Below are 22,259 nucleotides of genomic sequence, written 5' to 3'. Positions count from 1 at the left end.
CGTCTGATGGTTCAGTTCTCGGGTAAGCCTCGGCTGGGTCCTTTGCCACTTAGATCTTTCTCTAGGCTAGTCGAGCTGGTTTAGTGTCATCAGTTAATTTTGGGGGTCGGCGTCTTAATAGCTTGTAATTCGAGTTCGGATTTAGACTTTTTATTTCTGCCTTAGTATCTTTTTGAGGTAGGCACGGCACTTTGCCTCCTTTGGCTGCGAGATCAGAGTCTCTTCTTCTTAGGTCCCGAGCTCCTTTGGGAGGCCAGGATCTAGTCTCTCCTTGGTGATTCTGGGCCCATTACTGTGTTTTCATGAGTTGTTTTTTGGTGTTGCCACCGCATGTCTCTGTTTTTGTTTGCTCCAGGAGATCTTGGGGATCTCACCGGCCGTTTTTGCTCCGGGAGATCTTGGAAATCTCTTCGGCCGTTTTTGCTCCGGGAGATCTTGGTGATCTCACCGGCCGTTTTTGCTCCGAGAGATCTCGGGGATCTCACCGGCCGTTTTTGCTCCGGGAGATCTCGGGGATCTCACCGGCCGTTTTTACTCCGGGAGATCTCGGAGATCTCACCGGCAGTTTTTGCTCCGGGAGATCTTGGAGATCTCACCGGCCATTTTGTGCCTCCTTGAGGTCTTCTGTAAGATTCGGGCTCTGTGGTCTTATTGCCGCTTCCGAGCTCTTTAGCCTTGCATGGGATTCAGGCTTATTGGCCTTACTGTCGCTTCGTCATCTCAGCCGGTTTTGTGGTGGCGAGGGCACTCTGGGAGCCCGGACACCTACCTCACTGAGATCTTCTGGGATCTGTTCTTTTCTCTTTAGGTGCTGGATATTCTAGGCGTAAGGCTCAGGGTTTCCCTGCATATCCTCGATTCGATATACCCCTGGCTTGACTACTTTTGCTATTCTGAAAGGGCCCTCCCAGGTCGGTGCTAACTTGCCTACCGCCGCTCTTTTCCCTATAGCCTCCAGGTTTTTCAGGGCCAAGTCTCCTATCTTCAGACTTCTTTCCCTGACCCTTATATTGTAATAACGGGCCGCTCTTTGTTGATAAGCGGCAGTTCGGATTTGGGCTTCCTCCCTGACTTCCTCCAGGGCATCAAGGTTACTTCTCAGCTTATCACTATTCGCGTTCTCATCATGAAACTGGACCCGATGTGTAGGGACTTGTAACTCAATTGGGACTACGACTTCAGTGCCAAATGCAAGTGCAAAGGGCGTTTCTTTAGTGGACGACCTGGGAGTAGTTCGGAGTGTCCACAAGATGCTATTGAGTTCTTCTGCCCAGTTTGCCTTTGCCCCATCCAGCCTCTTCTTTAACCCCTGGAGGATAGCTCTGTTGGTGACCTCCGTCTGGCCGTTGGTTTGAGGGTGAGCTACTGAGGAGAATTTGTGCCATATGCCCATGTTTGCTGTGAACACTCTGAAGGCACTGCAGTCGAATTGTCTGCCGTTATCTGAAATGAGCACCCTCGGTACTCCAAACCTGCAGATGATATTTCCCCATACAAAATCTATCATCTTGCAGGCTGTTATTGTGGGGATCGCTTCCGCCTCTGGCCATTTCGAGAAGTACTCCACAGCCACTACTACAAACTTTTTCTGCCCCGTGGTCTTGGGAAAGGGCCCCAGGATGTCTATTCCCCACTGCGGGAACGGCCACGGGCTGGAGATGCTGGATTGAGGAGTGGCTGGGACATTGATGGCGTTGGCAAATCTCTAGCAGACATCACATCTTCGAACAAACTCTTCTGCTTCCTTCTTAACGATGGGCCAGTAGTACCCTTGCCTGAATATCTTATTAGCCAGCGTTCCTACTCCTTTGTGAGCTCCGCACATTCCTCTATGTATTTCCTCCATCACCTTTATTGCCTCCTCTGGGCTCACACAGTGGAGCCACGGACTGGATTTCTCCCTTCTGTACAAAGTTCCCTTTATGGCTTGATAGTTGGCAGCTCGGGCCGCTATCTTTTTTGCTTCGCCCTTGTCTTCAGGGAGCTTTCCTTTTTCTAGGTATTCCAAGTACGGGGTCATCCAGTTCTGGTTTTGCTCCACCTGAAATACAGTGATTGTTTTATTAAAAGCAGGCGTGCTGACATACTGTATGTATACCTCATCAGGAAGTTGTTCTAGTTCTTCTTTAGTCAACCGACTGAGCAAGTCTGCTTTCTCATTCTCCTCTTGGGGTATTCTTTGGTATTTAACTGTGACTCCCCGACCCTTGAGCTCAGCTTCTATGGCTTTTACCTTTGCCAGGTAATTCTGTATGGTTGGGTCTCTAGCCTGATATGCTCCGGTTATCTGATTAATCACCAGCTGGGAGTCACTATTCACTTCGAGGTCGGTCGCCCCCACCTCCATTGCTACCAGCATCCCATTTATTAGGGCTTCATACTCTGCCACATTATTTGAGGCTTTGAATTCTAGGCGTAAGGCATAGCAAACCTTAAACTCTCCAGGTCCCTTCAGCAGTATTCCGGCACCACTGCCCCCGGCGCCTGATGCCCCATCCACGTATAGTTTCCAGTCGAATTCCTGAGAGGACTGCCCCTCTGTCTCCTCTCCCGATGCTTCAGAAGCTAGCTTACCCGGCCCCTTTTGTTCTTCATTGAATGTGCACTCTGCTATGAAATCAGCTAGGACTTGAGATTTGATAGCGGTCCGAGGTCGGTACTCTAGACAGTAAGGACTAATCTCAATGGACCAAGCCAACATCTGACCTGAGGTTTCCGGCCTGTGCAAGATCTTCTTCAGAGGTTGGTCTGTCATTACTACTCCCTGGTGGCTTTCCAAATAGACCCTAAACTTCCGAACTGCTAGCAACAGAGCGTATGCAATCTTCTCGATGTTCAAATATCTGATCTCGGCATCTTTAAGCACCTTGCTGATATAGAAGACAGGCTTCTGCTCCCCTCCTTCCACTCTAACCAACACAGCACTGACAGCTTGTTCTGAGGCTGATAAATAAATCAGAAGCTCTTCTCCTTCCATCGGACTGCTGAGCACATGAGGCGAGCTAAGATAACTTTTGAGCTCTTTGAAAGCTTCTCGGCAGTCCTCGGTCCATTCGAAGTTCGGCACTTTTCTCAACTTTTTAAAGAATGGCAAGCATCTCTCCGCCGATCTCGACATGAACCGATTGAGCGCCTCCACTCTCCCAGTAAGTCTCTGGACATCCCTCACACAGGTAGGCTCTGGCATATTCAAGATAGCTTCTACTTTCTCCGGGTTGGGCTCAATGCCCTTTCCACTCACCATATACCCCAGGAACTTCCCTCCCCTAATGAAGAAAGTGCACTTAGCCAGGTTTAACTTCATTCTGTACTGCTCCAACACCTCGAATACCTCCCTGAGATCTACCAAGTGTTGATGGAAGGTCGGGCTCTTCACTACCATATCATCCACATATACTTCTACATTCCTGCCGATCTGACTTTTGAAGATTTTGTTCATCAGTCTTTGGTATGTTGCCCCAGCATTCTTCAGCCCGAAGGGCATGGTCTTATAACAACAAGTCCCATCTTCTGTTATGAACGAGGTCTTTTCTTCATCCAACCTGTCCATTGGAATTTGGTGATACCCAAACATAGCATCCAAAGACGACATGTAATCAAAACCGACCGTGGAATCGACCATTTTATTAATATCATGGAGGGGATAACAATCTTTAGGACAGGCCTGATTCAGGTCAGTAAAATTTATGCACATCCTATATTTGCCATTGGCTTTTTTGACTAATACAGGATTTGCTAACCACTGCGGGTACATGACTTCCCTGATGAAGCCTGCCTCTTCTAACTTCCGTACCTCCTCCCTGATGGCCTGTTGCTTCTCCCTTCCTACCACCCTTTTCTTCTGCTTCACCGGTCTAGCTTCAGGGAGGACATTCAGCATGTGCGTCATCACCTCGGGGTCAATCCCGGGCATGTCAGAAGGCTTCTAGGCGAAGCTCGACGCGTGACCTCGGACCAGGGCCATGACTTCAGTTTTCTGCTCCCTAGTCAGGCCGGAGTTAAGACTGAAGACCTTATCCGTCTCGATTTCTGATAGAGGAAAAGTTTCCAGTTCTCCGACCAGCTCTGTTCTGGCCTCTTTTTTCTCGTCCCTAACCTCCAAGACTTCTGAGTCAAGCCTTTCTGCTGCCAAGCTCAACTCTGATACCGTGGCCAGATACACTGCTCTCGCCTCCTCCTGACTTCCTTTGACTACACCCACTCCTGCCTCTGTTGGGAACTTCATAGCCAGATATCTGATACTGGTTACAGCCTCAAAGTCAAACAGCGCAGGTCTCCCCAGGATTGCGTTGTAGCTCAATGGGAGTTTGACCACTAAGAACATCGCATAGTGAGTGTGAGTCCTTGGTGCCTCTCCTAAAGTGAGAGCTAGCTTTACCTTCCCTTCCACCGGCACAGGGATTCCTCCGATCCTTTTTACTGGTGCCTGGTCCCGGACTAGTTGCTCCTCGGGAATTCCCATCTGTTGGAAAACTCTGTAGGGTAGTAGGTTCACCTTGCTTCCATCATCCACCAAGATCTTCTTCACCCGGTAGTTGTGAATGACGGCTTCAATGACAAGGGCGTCGTCATGAGGCATTTGAACATCCCGAGCATCCTCCGGAGAGAAAGTGATGGCCCCTGGAGAATGCTCGACGACCTGCATGACTTCAGCGCTGCTGCTTTCTCCCTCTCTACTCCTCTTTTTTCCCCTTCGGCTCATCCGACCTCCTGTCCCTCCGACAATCATGTTGATGGTCCCACTAGACCCATCATTCACTGGTCCTGCTCCCGCTCTCCGGGATGTTTGCTCTGCTGGGTTGGGCCAAGGCCTTTGTCCTTCCGGTTTCTTCACAAAGTTTTTGAGGTGTCCCCTTTTTATCAGCCTCTCGATCTCAGCAATCAGCTGGTAGCAGTTGTTGGTATCGTGGCCGTGTGTACGATGATACTGACAATATTTGTCAAGATCTCGCTGGTTTGCTTCAGCTTTCATAGGTCTGGGCCATTGAAGGAACTCCTTGTCCTGTACTGCCATGAGCACCTCGGCTCTGGAGGCGTTGAGCGGGGTCAGACTCTCTGGAATCCATGGAGGGAGCGATTTCTGTTCTGGGACCCTTGGAGGGTGGGGTCTTTGGTCTCTTCGCTCCTAGGGCTGTCTGTAGGTTTCAGGCCTTCTGCCTTGCTTCTTCTCCTGCCTCTCCGACCTCTTTTCTTCGGGGGCTTTTCCTCTGTCTTCTGCCCCTTTGGCAAACCTGCTTGTCATTAAGGCATCATCCTGCCTTATATATTTCTCCGCCCTCTTCATGATCTCTGCCAGTGAGGTCGGGGGTTTCCTGCTCAACGAGCCAAAGAACTCGGGCGAGGTCGTCCCTTTCTGCATGGCCTCTACCGCCCGACTCTCATCCAGCTCGGGAATCTGTAGGGCCTCTGTGTTGAAACGGGCCACGTACTCCCTTAGCGATTCATCCTTCCTCTTCTTGACCGTCTCCAAGTAACTAGTCTTTCTCTCTGCGGGCACTCCGGCTATGAACCGGCTGATGAAGGCGTTGGCCAGATCCCCGAAACTCCTGATGCTCCCCGCCTCCAGGCTGTTAAACCACGCCCGCGCTGGTCCTGTCAGAGTTGTAGGGAATACCTTGCACATCAAGGCATCCGACAAAGTTTGCAACTCCATAAAAGTCTTGTAGTTGAGAACATGCTCCCTCGGGTTGCCAGCCCCGTCATATGCTGCCATAGGAGGCATCATAAACTTTTTGGGGACGATCTCCTGCTGCACCCACTTCGAGAAGGGTGAAGAGGTGGGTAAGAGAGTCTGATTCTGATCCTTCGTTTCCAACTCGGCCAAGAGCTGCTCTCTCATCTTTTGCAGCTTTTGGTCTACACTCTCCTCCTCCTGCCTGGGTTTCTTCTCCCGGTGGTACTCCTTTTCCTCCTCTTCGCTTCTCGTCCACTTGGTTGTTCCGACAGAATAACTATCGGCTTCGTCATTCTCAATCAACTCCCTCACCCTCCTTCTGTGAACCCTTGCCTCTGGCTCTACTTCTCCACCAGCTCTCCTGCTTTTCTCTCCTGTTTCTCGGCTGGCTGTTTGAGGAGGATTGTGGGTAGGTTAGCGAGGTTCATTGATTTTGGGTTCTTCTACCACTGGCAACACATTCATCGGGGTGTTAAAGCCCCTTTGTTGCATCATCTGCCCCAACCAGTGAGCGGTATTGTGTAGTTGGAGGACCATGGTCTGAAGGTCCTGGTTGGATAGAGCAGCTCCAGGCACGTTCCCTGCCAAGCTTGGCGAGGGGTTGAAGGGAATTGGTGTTTGGTTGTTTGGGGTTGTGGGACTGGAAAAAGAGAACTGTTCTCCCTTCTGAGCGGAGCTCAGGTCATTAGGAGGGTTAATGGTGTTGTTTTCATTGTGGTTAGTCATCGTATTGTAAGAGTGGAACTCCGGCGATGAAAAGATCTCCTTCGTTTCCCACAGATTGCGCCAATTGATAATCTGAGATCCAGAAAAATAGGATTTTACAAGGATCTTGTGAAATTAGAAAAACTTAGCCCCCAGAGGAGAGTGTTTCCTCCCTTTTATCCTCTTTCTTCTCCCTCACGCGAGATGGCCTTTCCGCTATGGGACTACCTACCCCTTGGTGCAGGTCCGTACGTACGGGTAACCCCAGGACCTTCCTTGCGTCAGGCAAGCATTTAATTCCCTTCGGCGTGCGAGTGGACAGGACTGCGAAATGACTGGACCTGCAGTCTTTTCCTCTTGTGACCGGGTTTGAGGAAAAAGGACCGGAACCTAGGGAAGGGCTGGCTTTAAGGCTGAAATGGGTCGGGCCGGTCTGATTGAGTGACTTAAATAGGAGTCCGATCAGGAGGAGGAACGGGTTGGATCCGGCCTATTCGGGGGCTTAGGAGCCTTCTGATTGTGAGCTGCTACTATCGGTCCGACCTCGTAATGGGATGGAGAAATCCAGCGGTCATCATGATTCTCAATGGTTTTGAACAGCAACAGAGCATAAGAGAGATCACCAAAGGGTAAAAAGACCCAAAATTGGATGAGCTTACTAAGTGCAAACTTGGTTTTGTGGATACCAGTTTTGATGATTTGAGAATGGATTTGTTTGAGGGTGTCTGCAGATTTTTGCAAGTGGAGAGAAGGGTAAGAGACGGATGATTTTGGAGAAGCTTGTATGGAGGGTCTGAAAAGGAAAGAACTTGCAGAGCTGTAGTGAAATTGCAATCGAAGGTGAAGAGAACACCATGATTTTGTCGTGAAGAAGACGATAGCGGTACTCACAGGACAGCTTCTGAAGGATATATGGGTGGTTTTGTCAGTTACTTCCATTGCCCGCCAAAACTAACTGCAGGGCTTTAAATAAATTAGATTCTGGACTGGCCAGGCCCGGCTCAAACATGACGACGATATCTAAGCAAAGTGATTGAACCCATCTCGGCCCAAATGACTAAATATTTATTTTAATATCTTCGCAATTAAAATAAAGGAGAACTTGTTTTAAAAAAAATGAATTAAAATAAATAATTAACTGGAAAAATTATTCCTTGCGCCCCAATACAAATTAATTCCAGAAAAATAATTAACTGGAAAAATTTCCCTTCCTATGCCAATGATTGGTGTTTGAATTTCTTCCGACCCAAGTAGCTAACAATATGCTAACTGAGAATCCTATAGGCACATCATGTCGACACTTATATGAAGCTTTTCAAGTGACTATATTTTCAAAATTGGCATCACATTCAAAAGAAAATATCTCTGAGGCCCTTATGATGTATGATTTCCCTAAGGGCTGGACCCCATATGATTTACAGACATCAGAGAAATTGATAGTTCTTGAGCGTATGGGATAAAAATCTAATGCCAACACTTTAAAGGATCAACTAATAAGATGGACACTTTTATTCATCAATTAACCCCCTGCCTAAAAAAGGGTGATTAGGATTCAATTTATCCAACAATAGGTCAACACGCAAGCTTCTATGCCTACTTGGCACTGAATATTTGGCCATATCAGCATACTAGTTAATGGACCCTAGCAATATCTCTACATCTATACAAGTGCCAAACTATCTTACTCGTGCCTTAAAAATCTATTTTCTAATAATAATAATATGTCTTGAAATTTTATTTTTTAAAAAAATAAATTATCGAAATATTCTTTTATGTCTAATTTATAATTCCCAGAAAGCTAACTCTTTCATGATTGTCCCTTTCAATAATACATTCTCCAAAGATTTTTTAATTTTTTTTAATTTAATTTAATTTATTCAAACTTAAATTCAAGATTTTATATTCTTAACAAATCAAAGTGATGCGTGGGGAATTTGGATTTAGCAAAAAGGGAAACTTTAACCATGTTCATATAACTTGGCCATATAAGTTGATGATAATATATTTATTATATAAGATTATTTATGCTAAAGTTTATGCATGGCTGCTTAGGTCCACCAATCACCATTCTCCATCTAATAAAAAAATACTATACTTGAAAGGAATATTTATTAATTAATTTATTTACATATACCCTTCAAATCATCCTTGGTTCAAAGCCCAAAGCAATCTAAACTTCCAATATCAATATTCAATACATATCCTTCTCTTCTGCCCATTCTTCCCAGCAGCGTCGGTCCGCCGCAGTCCAAGAGGAGAGTTGGGCAATGGATATATGAATCTTCCTGCTGCTAGCTGCTGCTTTTGAATTATTGCAAAGTAAGGAATCAAATACAAGGAAGAAGAAAGAATTTTGCAATGGATGTTCATTATTGTAAGGAACTTATTCCAACTTTCTATTTTTTAGCTGCACCATGCCCACCTGACCACATAAAACCTCCCATGGATAGACAGGTTTTATCTGCCAAATGGGTACTCGAATTCCCAACACATGTGTATACGTGTGCTTCCACGTCACCAAAACATTGCCACATGATCATGGCGATGGAGCCACATATGTATATATGTGAATTAAAATATTTGCAATATGTATTTCAATTTTTGATGCCTTCCCTTCAAATATCAACTTCCCCTTATACCACCTTACAGCAAACGGACATGGATTCCAGAATACAACGTTTTTCATGGTGAAATTAATGCTTTTTGTGACAATGATTTTATTATTATTTTTTTTTTCATAAAAAGGTTTGGAAAAACTTAAATAAAAAAAGAGGGGACAATGATGGGAACTCATCTAGCAAGAATAAAGGTGGAATTTCTATGGCCATTTTTGTTTTTTGGGGAAAAAAATTGTAGGAGGATATGCACGCACCGGCTAATATTAATGGATTAATCGTACTTTTGGAAACCTAGGTTAATATTACTTTTTTCCTTTTTTATATTTTTATAAAATAATTAATATTTTTATACACTTCACTTTTTATGTGTTAAATATAATTTATATATTTTATTCAGAATTTTCTTTTTCATAGATGTTTTAGAATTTAATGTAAAAGTATCATTCACGTTTTTACTTTATAATGATTATTATTTTAATTTTCTATTTGATTGCATATGCATGCAATTTAATTAATTACTTTTTTTAAAAGAAAATATTTTTAAATATTAAAAAATATTTTTCATAAAATAAACGGTGAATTAATAAAATTTTTGATATTTATTTTTTTATGATAATGTACAGAAATAATATAAAGCAAGAGGGATATAACAGGAATTATACTGTAAACTGTATGTGATATGCATGCACTCGCCAGTCGCCACTCACCATTGCTCGCCTTCAGGGTGTCCAAGAATAATTTCTGAAGAGGTTGAGGTTATCTAAGTTATGTTTTCTTGGAATCCGAACTTGATGGAAACAATCTATAGAAAAGGCAAAGAAAAAGAAATTTTTGATAAAAAAAAAAAAAATACAATAAATTAATGGTCCCACTCAATGGAATAGTGCAGTGTCTGCTAACAAGTATATATATAAGGCTATCCAACCCAACCTTACCATATAAACACCAGCACTTACAGGATCAATTCTGCAAGCCTTTCAGGTTAGCTTCTTCTTCTTCTTCATCAGCTTTTGCCTGCTTTGCATATCTAATTAAAATTTGCAGCTCTTAATTTGTTTCTGCAGCAGGTTAATCAGGAAGATGAGCTGGACAGGAGGAGACTGGATGTGTCCAGCTTGCCAACACATAAATTTCAAGAAAAGAGAAGCCTGCCAACATTGCAGCTACCCCAAGTATGGTGGCCCTGATCCAGCCACGTTCATATACAAGCGGCCAGGGGACTGGTATTGCACTGCCGTGAACTGTGGATCACATAACTACGCTAGTAGATCAAGCTGCTATAGATGTGGTGCAACGAAGAATGATTATGGTTACATGTACTGCTCTGATGGCAGTGTTCCTCCTGGATGGAAAAATGGTGATTGGATTTGCCGCAGGTAAGTTCACATTCCCATGCATTCCTTGTTTGCTTCGGTATTGAACTGGGCAGTGTCGTTTATCATTCATAACTCTGCGTTTAGTTGATAATAATTAGTGTCACCTTTTTAATGAACAGAGTGGGATGTGGAGAACATAACTATGCTAGCAGAACAGAATGTTACAAATGCAAAACACCAAAGGATTATGGTAAGCAATTTTACAAAATTAAATTACTTTCTGTCTGTTTGCTTAATTATGGAAATTAATTAAATTATTTTTGTGTTTTCAGGTAGTGGAGTTTAAATTGAACCAAGATAATGCAAATTAAAAAGACCAGATTTCTTGCCTTTTATTTGCAGAAGATTAATAATCAAGAACTTTTGGAATTGCCCTTAATTAGTGAAGAGCTAGCATAGCCATGTATTAGAATTTGGAAGGGTTTCTGACTTTGTGTACGATTATTGCTGTTTCTTACATGAAGCTTAAAGAATCCTTTCTCTTCTCTCTCTTTTTTTTCTTAAATTAAATTATATAAATTAATTTAAATAATTTTTCGATTAAAATACTTAACTAAATTATTTAATAATATCATACTAGTTATTATATATAAAATTAAATTATTTAATAGTTTTGAATTAATTATTATATATAATTTCGAATTAAGAAAAACAAAAAAAGTTGCGAGAGGAAAACTTGAAAAAAAAAATTTGGACAAGGAGATTCAAGGAATCTCGACAAGTATAGTTCAGTTCTAAAGACAAAGCCTAAATAAAATAAAATAAAAATTACAGATAAGAACCTGATGCTCATTCTTCAAAAGCACAAATAACGCAATACCATATACCATTGCCAAATTCACCGGTGAGTCAATTCCAGCTCCTGCGTTCTCCTGAAAATTACTTGCATATATATATATAAATTATTTTTTAAAATACTGTAAATTTTAATTATAAGTATTTTACTATTTCATCTCCATAATTTTGAAAAATTTATTAATTAATCTCTTAAAATTTTTAAAAATTTATTAATTAATTCTTTTGTATCAAAATATTTTAAATTTTTTTATAATATTTAATGGTTAATATTAACAAATGAATGAATTAAAAAATTTTTAAAATGTAATAAAAATTTTAATATATTTTTTAAAATTAAAGACTAATATGTGAGTTTTAATATATCATAAAAATTTAAAATTACAATAAAATAATTTTACTATTAATTTTTTTTTTTGAAATGAGAATTTGGATTGAAAAAGTAAAATGTAAAATCTTTCAGATTTACTCAAATGAACTTACCATCAAGTTAAATTTGTGAGTCCAAATTTTACTTTTAATTAAATACATATACCTTCGGCTGCATCATAAATATTAGGTTCAATTTCACTGCCATAATTTTACAAGCAAATAGTAAAGGTCACCTAATTAATATTATCCATGCATATACAGCTTTTGGCTTTTCTTTTTCCAAAATCAGAAAATGGCCACACCTTAAGCTTAATGAGAATTCCATTGGCTAATCATTAGGTTGTGGCTACACCAAAATGCTATTTTCTTGTCTCCCATCTTCACTACCAATAATACCTTTTAAATATTATTTTCTTTATATATATGCTTTCCAAGGTGTTAAGCAATTGCTTAATTTCATGGGAACAAGTTCCCTTAGCATAAATGTATGCTCAAATATTGAATATGGGCATCCTTCTATTTTTCTTAGTTTTTACTACATTGTTGTATTAATTAATTATTTTTTTAAAAAAAATTGATATAAACAGAAAAGTTCTTATTATCAAACCGATGCCTTGCTAGGCATATTAATTTTCTGTTTGAGCATATAAACTGGATACTCACACTCAATACCATATTCTTATTCTTCATGAATGTCAAAACGTTGAGAATAAATCTACATTATTGCTACTATAAAAATATATAATTCAGAAAAAAAAAAAGCTTTTATGTGATTTACTCTTTTAATGTAGGATTATCTCTATGGTCATATAATTTTTCACTATTTACCTGCAATGTGTTGTTATGTGCAAAACCATCTAGAAGGACTTTAGATTTTTAAAATTTTGGTTATTGTTTCTCATCTTGATTGATGAAATAAGATATGACAGTGTCTCTATTTCTTTAGCGAGTAGAATGGTACCTTTGATTTTTAGATTGCGAGAACAGTTTATCTTTATTACCTTAATAACCCTTGAAAGCTTTGAAGTTATAGGAACTCTAGTCATCGATTCTTTCCTAAAACATCATAGATGGATGTATTATATTTTTTGAGCATTTGTTCACTTTCCTTTGAAAGGATGTGCTTTTTGAGAAGTCTTCAATGGTTTTTTTTTTCTTTTTGTGATCTTTTATTAGATTTTTTGTATAAGTAGAGGAGGAAGAACAATGAGCAACAACAATAAATTATTATGCACATTCCTCTTCATACTAGCTCTAGGGTTTAATTCGTTTTAGGTCTTGCAACAATTTGTATTGTAGAGTTTATGAGGCCTTTTTCTTTAACTTTGTGTGATCTTTAGGCTCTTGTTGAGTTCCTTGATGAGTCAGAGTACTTTTTTCACCATTACAATGAGTTATTCTTTATTAACAAAAAACTAAAAACATTACAACCTTATGCTCAAAATAGTACCCTACTAAATCATCAACTAAATTATACTCACCGATTAAATTGCACTCACCAAATTTCTATTTAAACGGATTAAATTTAGGTCAGCTCTAATTCAATCTAAAAGCACTGATGTGGAATTCAACACACTGATGCAGAACCCAGATCAATATGTGATCAAAAACTCCGTCACACAACTTGATAAAGAACAAAATAAAGATATCTTCTAGAATATTGCTCTACTATACCTCTAACTAAAAAATGTGATTAGAAATGTAGATAATCAAGTGAAGGTTGCTCTACTACATCCCTAACCAATCAATGTGATTAGAAACATAAATAATCAAGCGAAGGTTACTCTACCACACTCCTAACCAACTAATGTGAATAGAAACATAGATAATCAAGAGATTCCAGCTTCGAGAATGCTACAAGAAATTCTTGATAAGTTAACTAAGTATGGAGGAGATCCATATTAGAACTCCATAAGATTAAACCTTGATAAGTTACTAAATAATGGAGAAGAACCAAATATTATTCATAACATCATCTTTTTATTCATTGGTTGACTGTGGCTATCACCTTAAGAGTGTTTTTATAGCCTCCAAACTCTAATTCTATTGTAAGAAGGTATAAGTACAATATAAAAAGGATATCTAGTAAACTAGTCAAATCTAGATTACATTAAATATCATTTTCCTAAATTATCTTGGAGAAATCTCCTTCCTTAATGGACTGCACGAATTTGGCTTTTAATATAGGCCAAATTAATTTAAAATAACTCCCACAAAATACTAAAATACCAAAATAACAAAATTGACCTACATGCAATTTGGCCATACATGCATTACGCGATCTGAAATTGTATTGCGTATCCACATGTGTTGAAGAGTGTGTTGCTTATTTCCTTATTCTTCCACACTTCCCAAATATAGTTCTCATGGTAGCTTGATTTGTCATTATTTAGAGTTTTTCATTTTAAATCTTTGAAATATCGTATCATTTCCTTGCTCGTATCATTCTCTCATTCCTTGAAAAGATTCGTTCTCGAATCTTCAACCATAATGACAAGAAAAAAATCGACATATATGGAATCCTCTTTGAATTCAGTATGACATCTCTACTACACCCCTAACAAACAAATGTGAATAGAAATATAGACAATTAAGCAAAAGTTACTCTACTACACCCCTAATCAACCAATGTGATTAGAAATCAAGCGAATGTTGCTCTATTACACCCCTAACCAATCAATATGATTAGAAATATAGATAATTAAGCGATTCCAATTTTGAGAACGCCACAAGAAATTCTTGATAAGTTAACTAAGCATGGAGGAGATCCATATTAGAACGTCACAAGGTTAAATCTTGATAAATTGTTATATAATGCAGAAGAACCAAATATTATTCATAACATTATCTTTTTATTCATTGGTTGATTGTGGCTATCATCTTAAAAGTGTTTTTATAGCCTCCAAACTATAACTCTATTGTAGGAAGGTGTAATTATAATATAGAAAAGGTATCTAATCAAATACTCAAACCTATATTACATTAAAGATCATTTTTCTAAATTGTGTTGGAGAAATCTCCTTCCTTAATGGGCTGCACGAATTTAGCTTCTAATATAAGACAAATTAATTTAAAACAACTCTCACAAAATACTAAAATACCAATGTAATACCCGGCTAGATTCCGGCATCGGAATCTCTACCTTCCGGCGGAATCTCCGTTGGAATCTGGAATTCTGAAGATGCTAGAGTCTTCTAGAGAGGTAAAATGTGTTTCTAAAATATTTTCACATGATTTTATGGTTTTAAATGGAAAAGGAATTGAGTTTTGAAAAGAATAGCCCAAGGAGGAAGGACCCAGGTTCGGCCGCCGAACCTCAAGTTCGGCCGCCGAACATGGGGCTGTTTCGGGAGTGCTTTAAGCCTCCGAAAGCTTTGAGGCCAGAAACCAAGTTCGGCCGCCGAACATGGGATATTTTAGGAGGCACGTTAGGCTGCCGAAGGTGGTGAAGTTGCGGAAGCAGCTTAGACCGCCGAAGGTGGTTGACTGGCCACCTATAAAAGGCCCTCAGACCGAAAATGGGCGAGTTTTCTCCCCATTCTCAAGCTCAGGTGTGTTCATGTCCTCCTTTGGTTGATTTCATGTTCTTTCTTCAAACCCTTCACGTTTTTATGAGTTTCCTTTTGGGTTTTGAAGTTTTAAAGCTTAAATCAAGTTTTGGGAGCTTGGAGAACCAAGGAGTTTGTTTCCTCCCATCTCCAAGTTAGGATCGTACCAACCCTCGATCTTCAAGAGGTAAGTGTAGATCATTGCTTTCCTTTATGTTTAATCAAGTTTTAAGTAAGTTTAAGGAAGTTTTAATGCTTGAGTATGGGTAGATATGCATGTTAGGGTTTATGTGGATTTTATGCCCAATATATGTTTATGTGCTGATTGTTGGGGGTTTAGACTAGTGTTTATGCCCCTATATGCATATGGGAGTATGTTTGCATGTTTGGGAGAGAGCATGTGAGGTTTTGGGTGGTTTGGAGGTTGGTTTTGCTTGCGACAGATTTGGACCTACTGTTCGGAGGGAACCAGGTTCGGCCGCCGAAGGTATGTTCGGCTGCCGAACCTGCATGGAAGGCAGCTTTGGCCGCCTAACGTGCCCCCGAAGGCCAAGACTTTCGGATCTGTGAGAGGCTTCGGTCGCCAAACCTGCTGCCGAAGGTGCCTGACTTTCGACTCTGGAAGGACTTTCGGCCGCCGAAAGTGCCCCCGAACATGCATGGCTTTCGGCTCTGGAAGGGACATTCGGCCGCCGAAGGTGCCGCCGAAAGTGCCCTGTCCAGCCCTTTCATGGTTGTTTTCTATGCATGTTTTGAGGATGTTTTAAGGGGTTTTTAGGGAGTTGTTTATGAGTTGTTTAGAGTGTGTTTGGCACCTCATTCGAGTCCACCTGTGTAGGATTGGACCCGAGGGACCAAGGAGGCCATCAGTGTTAGCTGTTGCAGAGTCAGTCCAACGTCTGCCAGAGGTGAGTAGAACTGAACCTTATGTTTTTAAATTAAATCAAATGCCTAAAGCATGTTCATGCATCATGATTATATGTAATAGGTTGATTGCACTAGATTCACGAATATGACACATTGTGTAACGACCCGAAAATCGGACCGCTACCGGCGCTAGGATCCAGATTGGCTTAAGGCCGCCGGGACCCGTAGCAAGCCAAACATTCATCCTGTAAACCTGTTTAATCCCATACATGATCAACAATTACATAAAAATTTAAAACTTTCTCATTTAATCATTCATTCATTCTTTCTTTCTTTCATTCATTCTTTCATTCATTCTTTCTCCAAGCCTAACCTGTGCATGCACAAACCATAACATAAAACCTCTCACTGGAGTCCTCATCAAATACTCCAATGGGGTATCACAACATACATTAGGCTTGGTTTACATAATCATCATTAAACATTTAAGATCATGTACTAAAAAGGGATTAACAACATAATATGGTCAAGCACAACTCTAAACTTCCATAAGCATCATTATATTACATTTCTATACTATACTTTTACATTACATCATATTCATGTCCACATCTAACTATTACATAAAACATTACTCTATTCCTGCTGACCTCCTGGTCTACCCTGTACCTGCAAATCTGGGGGTTAAGGGAGAGGGGTGAGCTATAAAGCCCAGTGAGCAGAACAATAAAACATTGAATTTAAAACATATGATATCATGGAATGCATCACAGCACAAACAATTCACATCAAGGATGGACTGGTCACCAATAGTCCTCTACATAATCCAATCATGCCAGGGGCGTAGTGCAGGCCACTTCTGGTCTTTCTCTTACATAACATGTCATAACATAACCAATCGTGCCGGGAGCGTAGTGCAGGCCACTTCCGGACTTTCTCTTCCATGGTGCTAGGAGCGTAGTGCAGGCCACATCTGGACTTTCATATCATACCATATCATATCTCATCATATTGAGGACTAAAGGGTCATCCAACATCGATCCACATCAACATCAATAATATGCAATGCAACATATTCTTGGATTCTAATGTAAACAACCTAATAATTAACATGGCATTCATGATGCATGAATCATGCTAAAACTTTCATTGTTTGCTTTTAAACATAGAGAGTTATTCCACTCACCTCTGGCTAGCTCTGACCAGACACTGAAGCAGCTGAACTCACTGCTGGGGTCCTCGGTTCCTCGGGTCCGAACCTACACAGGTGGACTCAAATGAGGGACCAAACATACATAAACATGACTCTAAAATACTCTCCAAAAACCCCCTAAAATACCTTAAAACAATCACATAAATCATGCAAAGGAAGGCTGAACAGGGCACTTTCGGCGGCAGGTTCGGCGGCCGAAAGGCCCTCCAGAGCCGAAAGTCATGCACCTTCGGCGGCACTTTCGGCGGCCGAAGGTTCCCTCCAGATACGAAACTCATGCATGTTCGGCGGCACCTTCGGCGGCTGAAACTCCCTTCCAGAGCCGAAAGTCATCTTTCGGGGGCAGGGTTCGACAGCCGATACATGCTACCACAGGCAGGTTCGGCAGCCGAAAGAGCCTTCGGCTGCCGAACCTGAGTTCTTCCCAAGGGCAGAAACTCAGCTCCAACATGCACAAAAGCCTCCCAACTCAATCAAACATGCATTTACCTATTCTACAACATGCATACACAAGCATATAAGCTCCTAGGGGCTTCAAACTATCCTAAACCCCAACTACAATACATCAAACATGCATATCCAACCTACATTGCTGATAAACACATATTCAACCAAAAACTCAACATAAACCTACACATGCATTTCTACCCCAAGAAACTTCATAAAACTTGCTTAAAACATGAAATGAACTATGGATCTACTCTTACCTCTTGAAGAACGAGAGGAGAGACGATCCTAGCCCGGAGATGGGGAGAAATTAACTCTTTGGTCTCCAAGCTTCAAAACTTGCTCTTTTCATTTTAATATCTTCAAATCAACATACAGCTTGTTAAAACATGAAAGATTGGAGGAAAAACATCAAAGATCAACCATGGGAGAGCAGGAACTCACCGTGGCCGAAAATGGGGAGAAAACTCGCTCGTTTCGGCCATTGAGCCCTTTTATAGGGGCTGCCAGACTACCTTTTGGCAGCCTAAGGTGCCTCCAAAACTCATGCAAGTTCAGCGGCCGAACATGAGGTTCGGCGGCCGAACCTTTGAAACTTTCGGAAGCCTAACATGCCCTCCTAAACTATCCAATGTTCGGCGGCCGAACTTGAGGTTCGGCGGCCGAACCTGGAAATGCCTCCCTTGGTCTTTTCATTCAAAACTCAATTTCCTTTCTTGCTTAAAACCATAAAATACATTAAAACATTTTATGAAAACATGGTTTTACTCTTCTAGAGGTTTCCAACATTCGAGATTCCACCGGACGGTAGGAATTTCGATACCGGAGTCTAGCCGGGTATTACACATTGCATTATTTACTGTTGATGTGGATGGACCAAGGCGACTTTAATAGCCCATAGATCTGTCATGATTGAAAGTCCTGTATGAGCTCCTTCAGGGGGGCCGGGCACTATGTTGGGTAAGTCCTGTGTGAGCCCTTTTAGGGTTGAACACCATGTTATGTGATTGAAAGTCCAATGTAAGCTCCTTTGGGGGCCGGGCACCGACAGAGGGAGTTTTAAGGTCATGTCCAATCCGTGATGTGAATTGTTTGTGCTGTGACGCATTTTATGACAGCATGTAATTAATAAACTGTTTTTATTGTTTCTACTCACTGGGCTGTTTAGCTCACCCTTCTCCCCTAACCCCAGGTTTGCAGGTCAGAGGTAATCCAGGAAGGCATCAAGGGTAAAGGTTATTGCTTATGTAATAGATTAGTACTTTTAGAGTGGACATGATGTAATGTAAACTGATATAATGTATTGTAAGATAATGTGATGTAAAGTAACGTAAAGTAGAGTTATATTTATGGATTAGTATTGTGTTTGGCACTAAGACTTGGTTAGTCTCTTTTAGTACATGATGTATGTAATGTTTTAATGTTGAGGTTTGAACCAAACTGGTGGCATGTGTTGTTTACCACGCTAGAGTATTTGATGAGGACTCTAGTGGAGGTCTTATGTTTATGGTTCTGATGCATGCACAGGTTAGGTTTTGATTCATCGGATGTGATCCAAGCTTGATGTATGTAATGTTGACCCAGCTAGAGCATTTGATGAGGGCTTTAGTATGGGGTTCTTTTATGTTTACAGTTATGTAGCATGCAGGTCAAGCTCGGTATATACATCAAATGTTTAAGTTTTTGTGTTAATGTTTTGATCATGTATGGGATTTGACCAGGTGATAGGATGTATGTTAGGCTTGCTATGGGTCCCGGCGGCCTTAAGCCGATCTGGATCCTAGCGCCGGTAGCGGTCCGGTTTTCGGGTCGTTACAACCAAAATGACAAAATTGGTCTAAATGCAATTTGGCCATACATGCATTACGCAATCTGAAATTGTATTGCGCATCCACATGTGTTGAAGAGTGTATTACTTATTTCTTTATTCGTCCATACTTTTCAAATATAATTCTCATCTCGTAAGTATTAAATTAAATGATAATAGCTTGATTTGTCATGATTTAGAGTTTTTCATTTTAAATATTTGAAGTATCGTGTTATTTTCTTGCTCGTATCACACACTTTTCTCACTGAAGTATGAAATATTTAAGGGAGACCCAACATCGGATGGAGAGACGTAGTCCCGCTACAAAAAAGAAGACTCGGACACTTTAACACCCGAACTATCGTCAAGACTTGCCTTTCTCTGATAGGCCGAGTCTTGACACAAGGTTATTGTTAGTAGGTACATTCCCGCTTCGCCTGTGACTGTGGAATCACCAACTTATTAGCTGTCAATATGCATTATCGAGCAACTGGTCACATCATTACCGGATTTTCAGAAAATGTTATATTTATCTCTATCTTGTTATAGTATAAAAAGGGAACGATCACAAATGTAAAAGTATGTTATTTTCTAACACTAAGCCTCTAAACAATTTGTTACATTCTCTTCCTTTCACAATACTGACTTGAGTATCGGAATGGCTGTTATAGGCATCTATCAACACCTCGTGTTTTCTCCCTTTCAGGTTCCGGTCAATCACAGTATAGTCTCATTCCGGCTACATTATCAATTTAATTTCAGCTACATTAAAACCCATTAACTATCTAGTTTCTTATGAATTATTGAAACTAGATAGTTATGGTTTTAGAATTGATAAAATACAGTTAAAAAGCTATAATTTTAAAATTATAAGAACTAAAAAATTGTATATTGAAATTGTAGTAACAAATTAGAGATTAAGACGATATCTAATGGTTTAGATAAATGAATGAATTAAATAACTAACAATATTAAAAATATAAAAATTAATTAATATGTTTTTGAAAATAAAAAGAATAAATAATTAATTTTAATAAAATATAAGGATTAAATTTTCCATAGAAATTTTATTTAATTTGAGATAATACCAAAATATAAATAAATATTAATCTAGATACAATTAAAAGTTAAAAGTAAGAAAATATTCTCTCTAAATTTAAGTTGGATTTGAGATATATTTTAATATAAAAAATTAGGAAAAATTAATAGAACTTTTTTATGAAAAAAAAAACAAAAGAAGAACAAAGGTTGAACATGCTAGCTTTTGTTTCTTTCTACTGAAAATAAAATTTCTAGTAATTTCATCATCCTAAGTATGGAAGTGCTCTTTTTTTTTTTTTTCAAAAATAAAAATTCATTAAAATAATGGGTTTTGAAAAGCCCAAGTACATTGAAAAGGGTCACAATGGCCTTACAAGTATAAGCCCAACCACATCCCAAAGTAGAATAATAATAAAAAGTAAACCCTAAAAACCTAAATCCAATCCGACCTGCTAACACAGTACATACAAACCCATACATTTCAACAGATTAAGCGGTGGCGAGATAGGGAAGGTGGCATCCAAAATGCAGTCAATTGCCAGAGAGTTGCGATTGGATATAAATCTTCACTAAAGAACCCAGAAAGTCCAAATCTTATATTTCACGTAGAAGTCATCTCAAGCAAGGCGGACATGAAGTTCTAATTAATTATAATTTTTAATTGATAATAATAATAATTATTATTATCTTCATCGAACAAACTAACTTTAAATAAATTATTATAAGATTATATATAATTTTATTTTTTTTTAAAAAATAAATTTTCATTTCAAATAGAACATGTAAATAAAAAAAATAGAACTATTTCATTTTTTATTATTTATTTATTTTTAAATATTAGTATTAAATAATATTTTAATTGGATAAAGTATTTAAATTATTTTAATAATGATAGATTATAATCATCATAATATTAAACTAATATCAACAAAATGTAATTACAATTAAAAACAATAATATTTGTAGTCATATTTAAAAAATTTTATGTATTATTACCGTTCAATTAACATTGAATGTTTATTTATTTTTAATATTTAATATTTAATTTTATAAAGAACAAAAATAAAAGAAAAAAAATATTTCTATCTAAAAATTTAAAGGCAATTAATGGATAATAAATAAGTGATTGTACAATAATTAATAATTAATTTTAATAAATATATATTATTGACATATAAAATGATTAAAAGTACATATCAATTTATTATATTAGTGAAATGAATATGAAAGTGTTATTTTATTACACAACATATATAATAATTAAAATAAATTTTCATAATATAATTAATTTTTATTATATAATAATAAATACTATAACTAGTTTAATTATTTTATTTTAATTTATGTAATATGTATTATAAGTTTTAAAAATTTATTGAAGTAAAAAATTTTAATTTTTGAAAATTAGGTCTCATATTATTAGGCTATCTATTCTTTAGTATTTTTGAATGTTACCAAATACTTTAAGTTAGCTATTTAAATATAAGTTATTAATTATTATCCAACCGTTAAATTAAATATTTTTAAATTTTATATCTAATAATTAAAATAATAAAAAATTTTAATATGTCACATGTTTGATATAAATATCTAAAATTTATTATATTTTAATAAAAAATAAAAAATTGTAGAAACATAAGAGGAAGAAATAATATTTTAATTATGTTAACCTAAAATCTTATTATAGTTTAATGATATTTGAATTAAAAATTAGAGTGTTTTTAGAAAAAAAATTAAAATTAAGCGATGAATTAAAATGGCTATTGACTCAAAAAAATTTAATTTTACGAATTTTT

The 22,259-nt window shown here is 38.6% G+C and overlaps 3 protein-coding genes across 5 annotated transcripts; 1 reads left to right on the top strand and 2 right to left on the bottom strand.

Annotated features, from left to right (window-relative positions):
* Positions 1 to 592: 592 nt before the first annotated feature.
* LOC122723866 lies at positions 593 to 1,393 on the bottom strand. The gene is made up of 2 exons (XM_043957765.1): positions 924 to 1,393; positions 593 to 674 (listed from the first exon to the last, which is right to left on the bottom strand). The coding sequence occupies exons 1-2, from the start codon at positions 1,391 to 1,393 to the stop codon at positions 593 to 595; spliced, it is 552 nt and encodes a 183-aa protein (XP_043813700.1).
* A 312-nt stretch (positions 1,394 to 1,705) lies between these two features.
* On the bottom strand, positions 1,706 to 3,244 carry LOC122723865. Its single transcript, XM_043957764.1, has one exon. It carries the CDS (start codon positions 3,242 to 3,244, stop codon positions 1,706 to 1,708), a length of 1,539 nt encoding a protein of 512 aa, XP_043813699.1.
* Positions 3,245 to 9,893: 6,649 nt separating this feature from the next.
* Positions 9,894 to 10,858, top strand: LOC110618196 (zinc finger Ran-binding domain-containing protein 2). Of its 3 annotated transcripts, none has more exons than XM_021761293.2 (4): positions 9,894 to 9,978; positions 10,062 to 10,373; positions 10,493 to 10,563; positions 10,646 to 10,858. In XM_021761293.2, the coding sequence occupies exons 2-4, from the start codon at positions 10,078 to 10,080 to the stop codon at positions 10,657 to 10,659; spliced, it is 381 nt and encodes a 126-aa protein (XP_021616985.1). In that variant the 5' UTR covers positions 9,894 to 9,978; positions 10,062 to 10,077; the 3' UTR covers positions 10,660 to 10,858. The 3 variants fall into 3 exon arrangements, with proteins under 3 accessions (XP_021616985.1, XP_021616987.1, XP_021616986.1); XM_021761295.2 differs by having other exon boundaries at positions 9,918 to 9,978; positions 10,065 to 10,373; XM_021761294.2 differs by having other exon boundaries at positions 9,949 to 9,978; positions 10,042 to 10,373.
* Positions 10,859 to 22,259: the final 11,401 nt, after the last annotated feature.

Source organism: Manihot esculenta, chromosome 6, assembly GCF_001659605.2.
Source record: "Manihot esculenta cultivar AM560-2 chromosome 6, M.esculenta_v8, whole genome shotgun sequence".
In the NCBI taxonomy this organism is placed as follows: Eukaryota; Viridiplantae; Streptophyta; class Magnoliopsida; order Malpighiales; family Euphorbiaceae; genus Manihot; species Manihot esculenta.
The sequence above is the reverse complement of the archived record's forward strand: the minus strand, read 5'-3'. Positions and strand labels throughout refer to the sequence as shown.

Bases quoted from the DNA above. Each gene is read 5' to 3' on its own strand.
- LOC122723865 (XM_043957764.1), bottom strand. From the start codon at position 3,244: ATGGTGAGTGGAAAGGGCATTGAGCCCAACCCGGAGAAAGTAGAAGCT.
- LOC122723866 (XM_043957765.1), bottom strand. From the start codon at position 1,393: ATGGGCATATGGCACAAATTCTCCTCAGTAGCTCACCCTCAAACCAAC. The intron at 675-923 runs GTTAGCACCGAC...ATCCCATGCAAG, and splicing joins AAAAGAGCGGCGGTAGGCAA to GCTAAAGAGCTCGGAAGCGG.
- LOC110618196 (XM_021761293.2), top strand. From the start codon at position 10,078: ATGAGCTGGACAGGAGGAGACTGGATGTGTCCAGCTTGCCAACACATA. The intron at 10,374-10,492 runs GTAAGTTCACAT...TTTAATGAACAG, and splicing joins GGTGATTGGATTTGCCGCAG to AGTGGGATGTGGAGAACATA.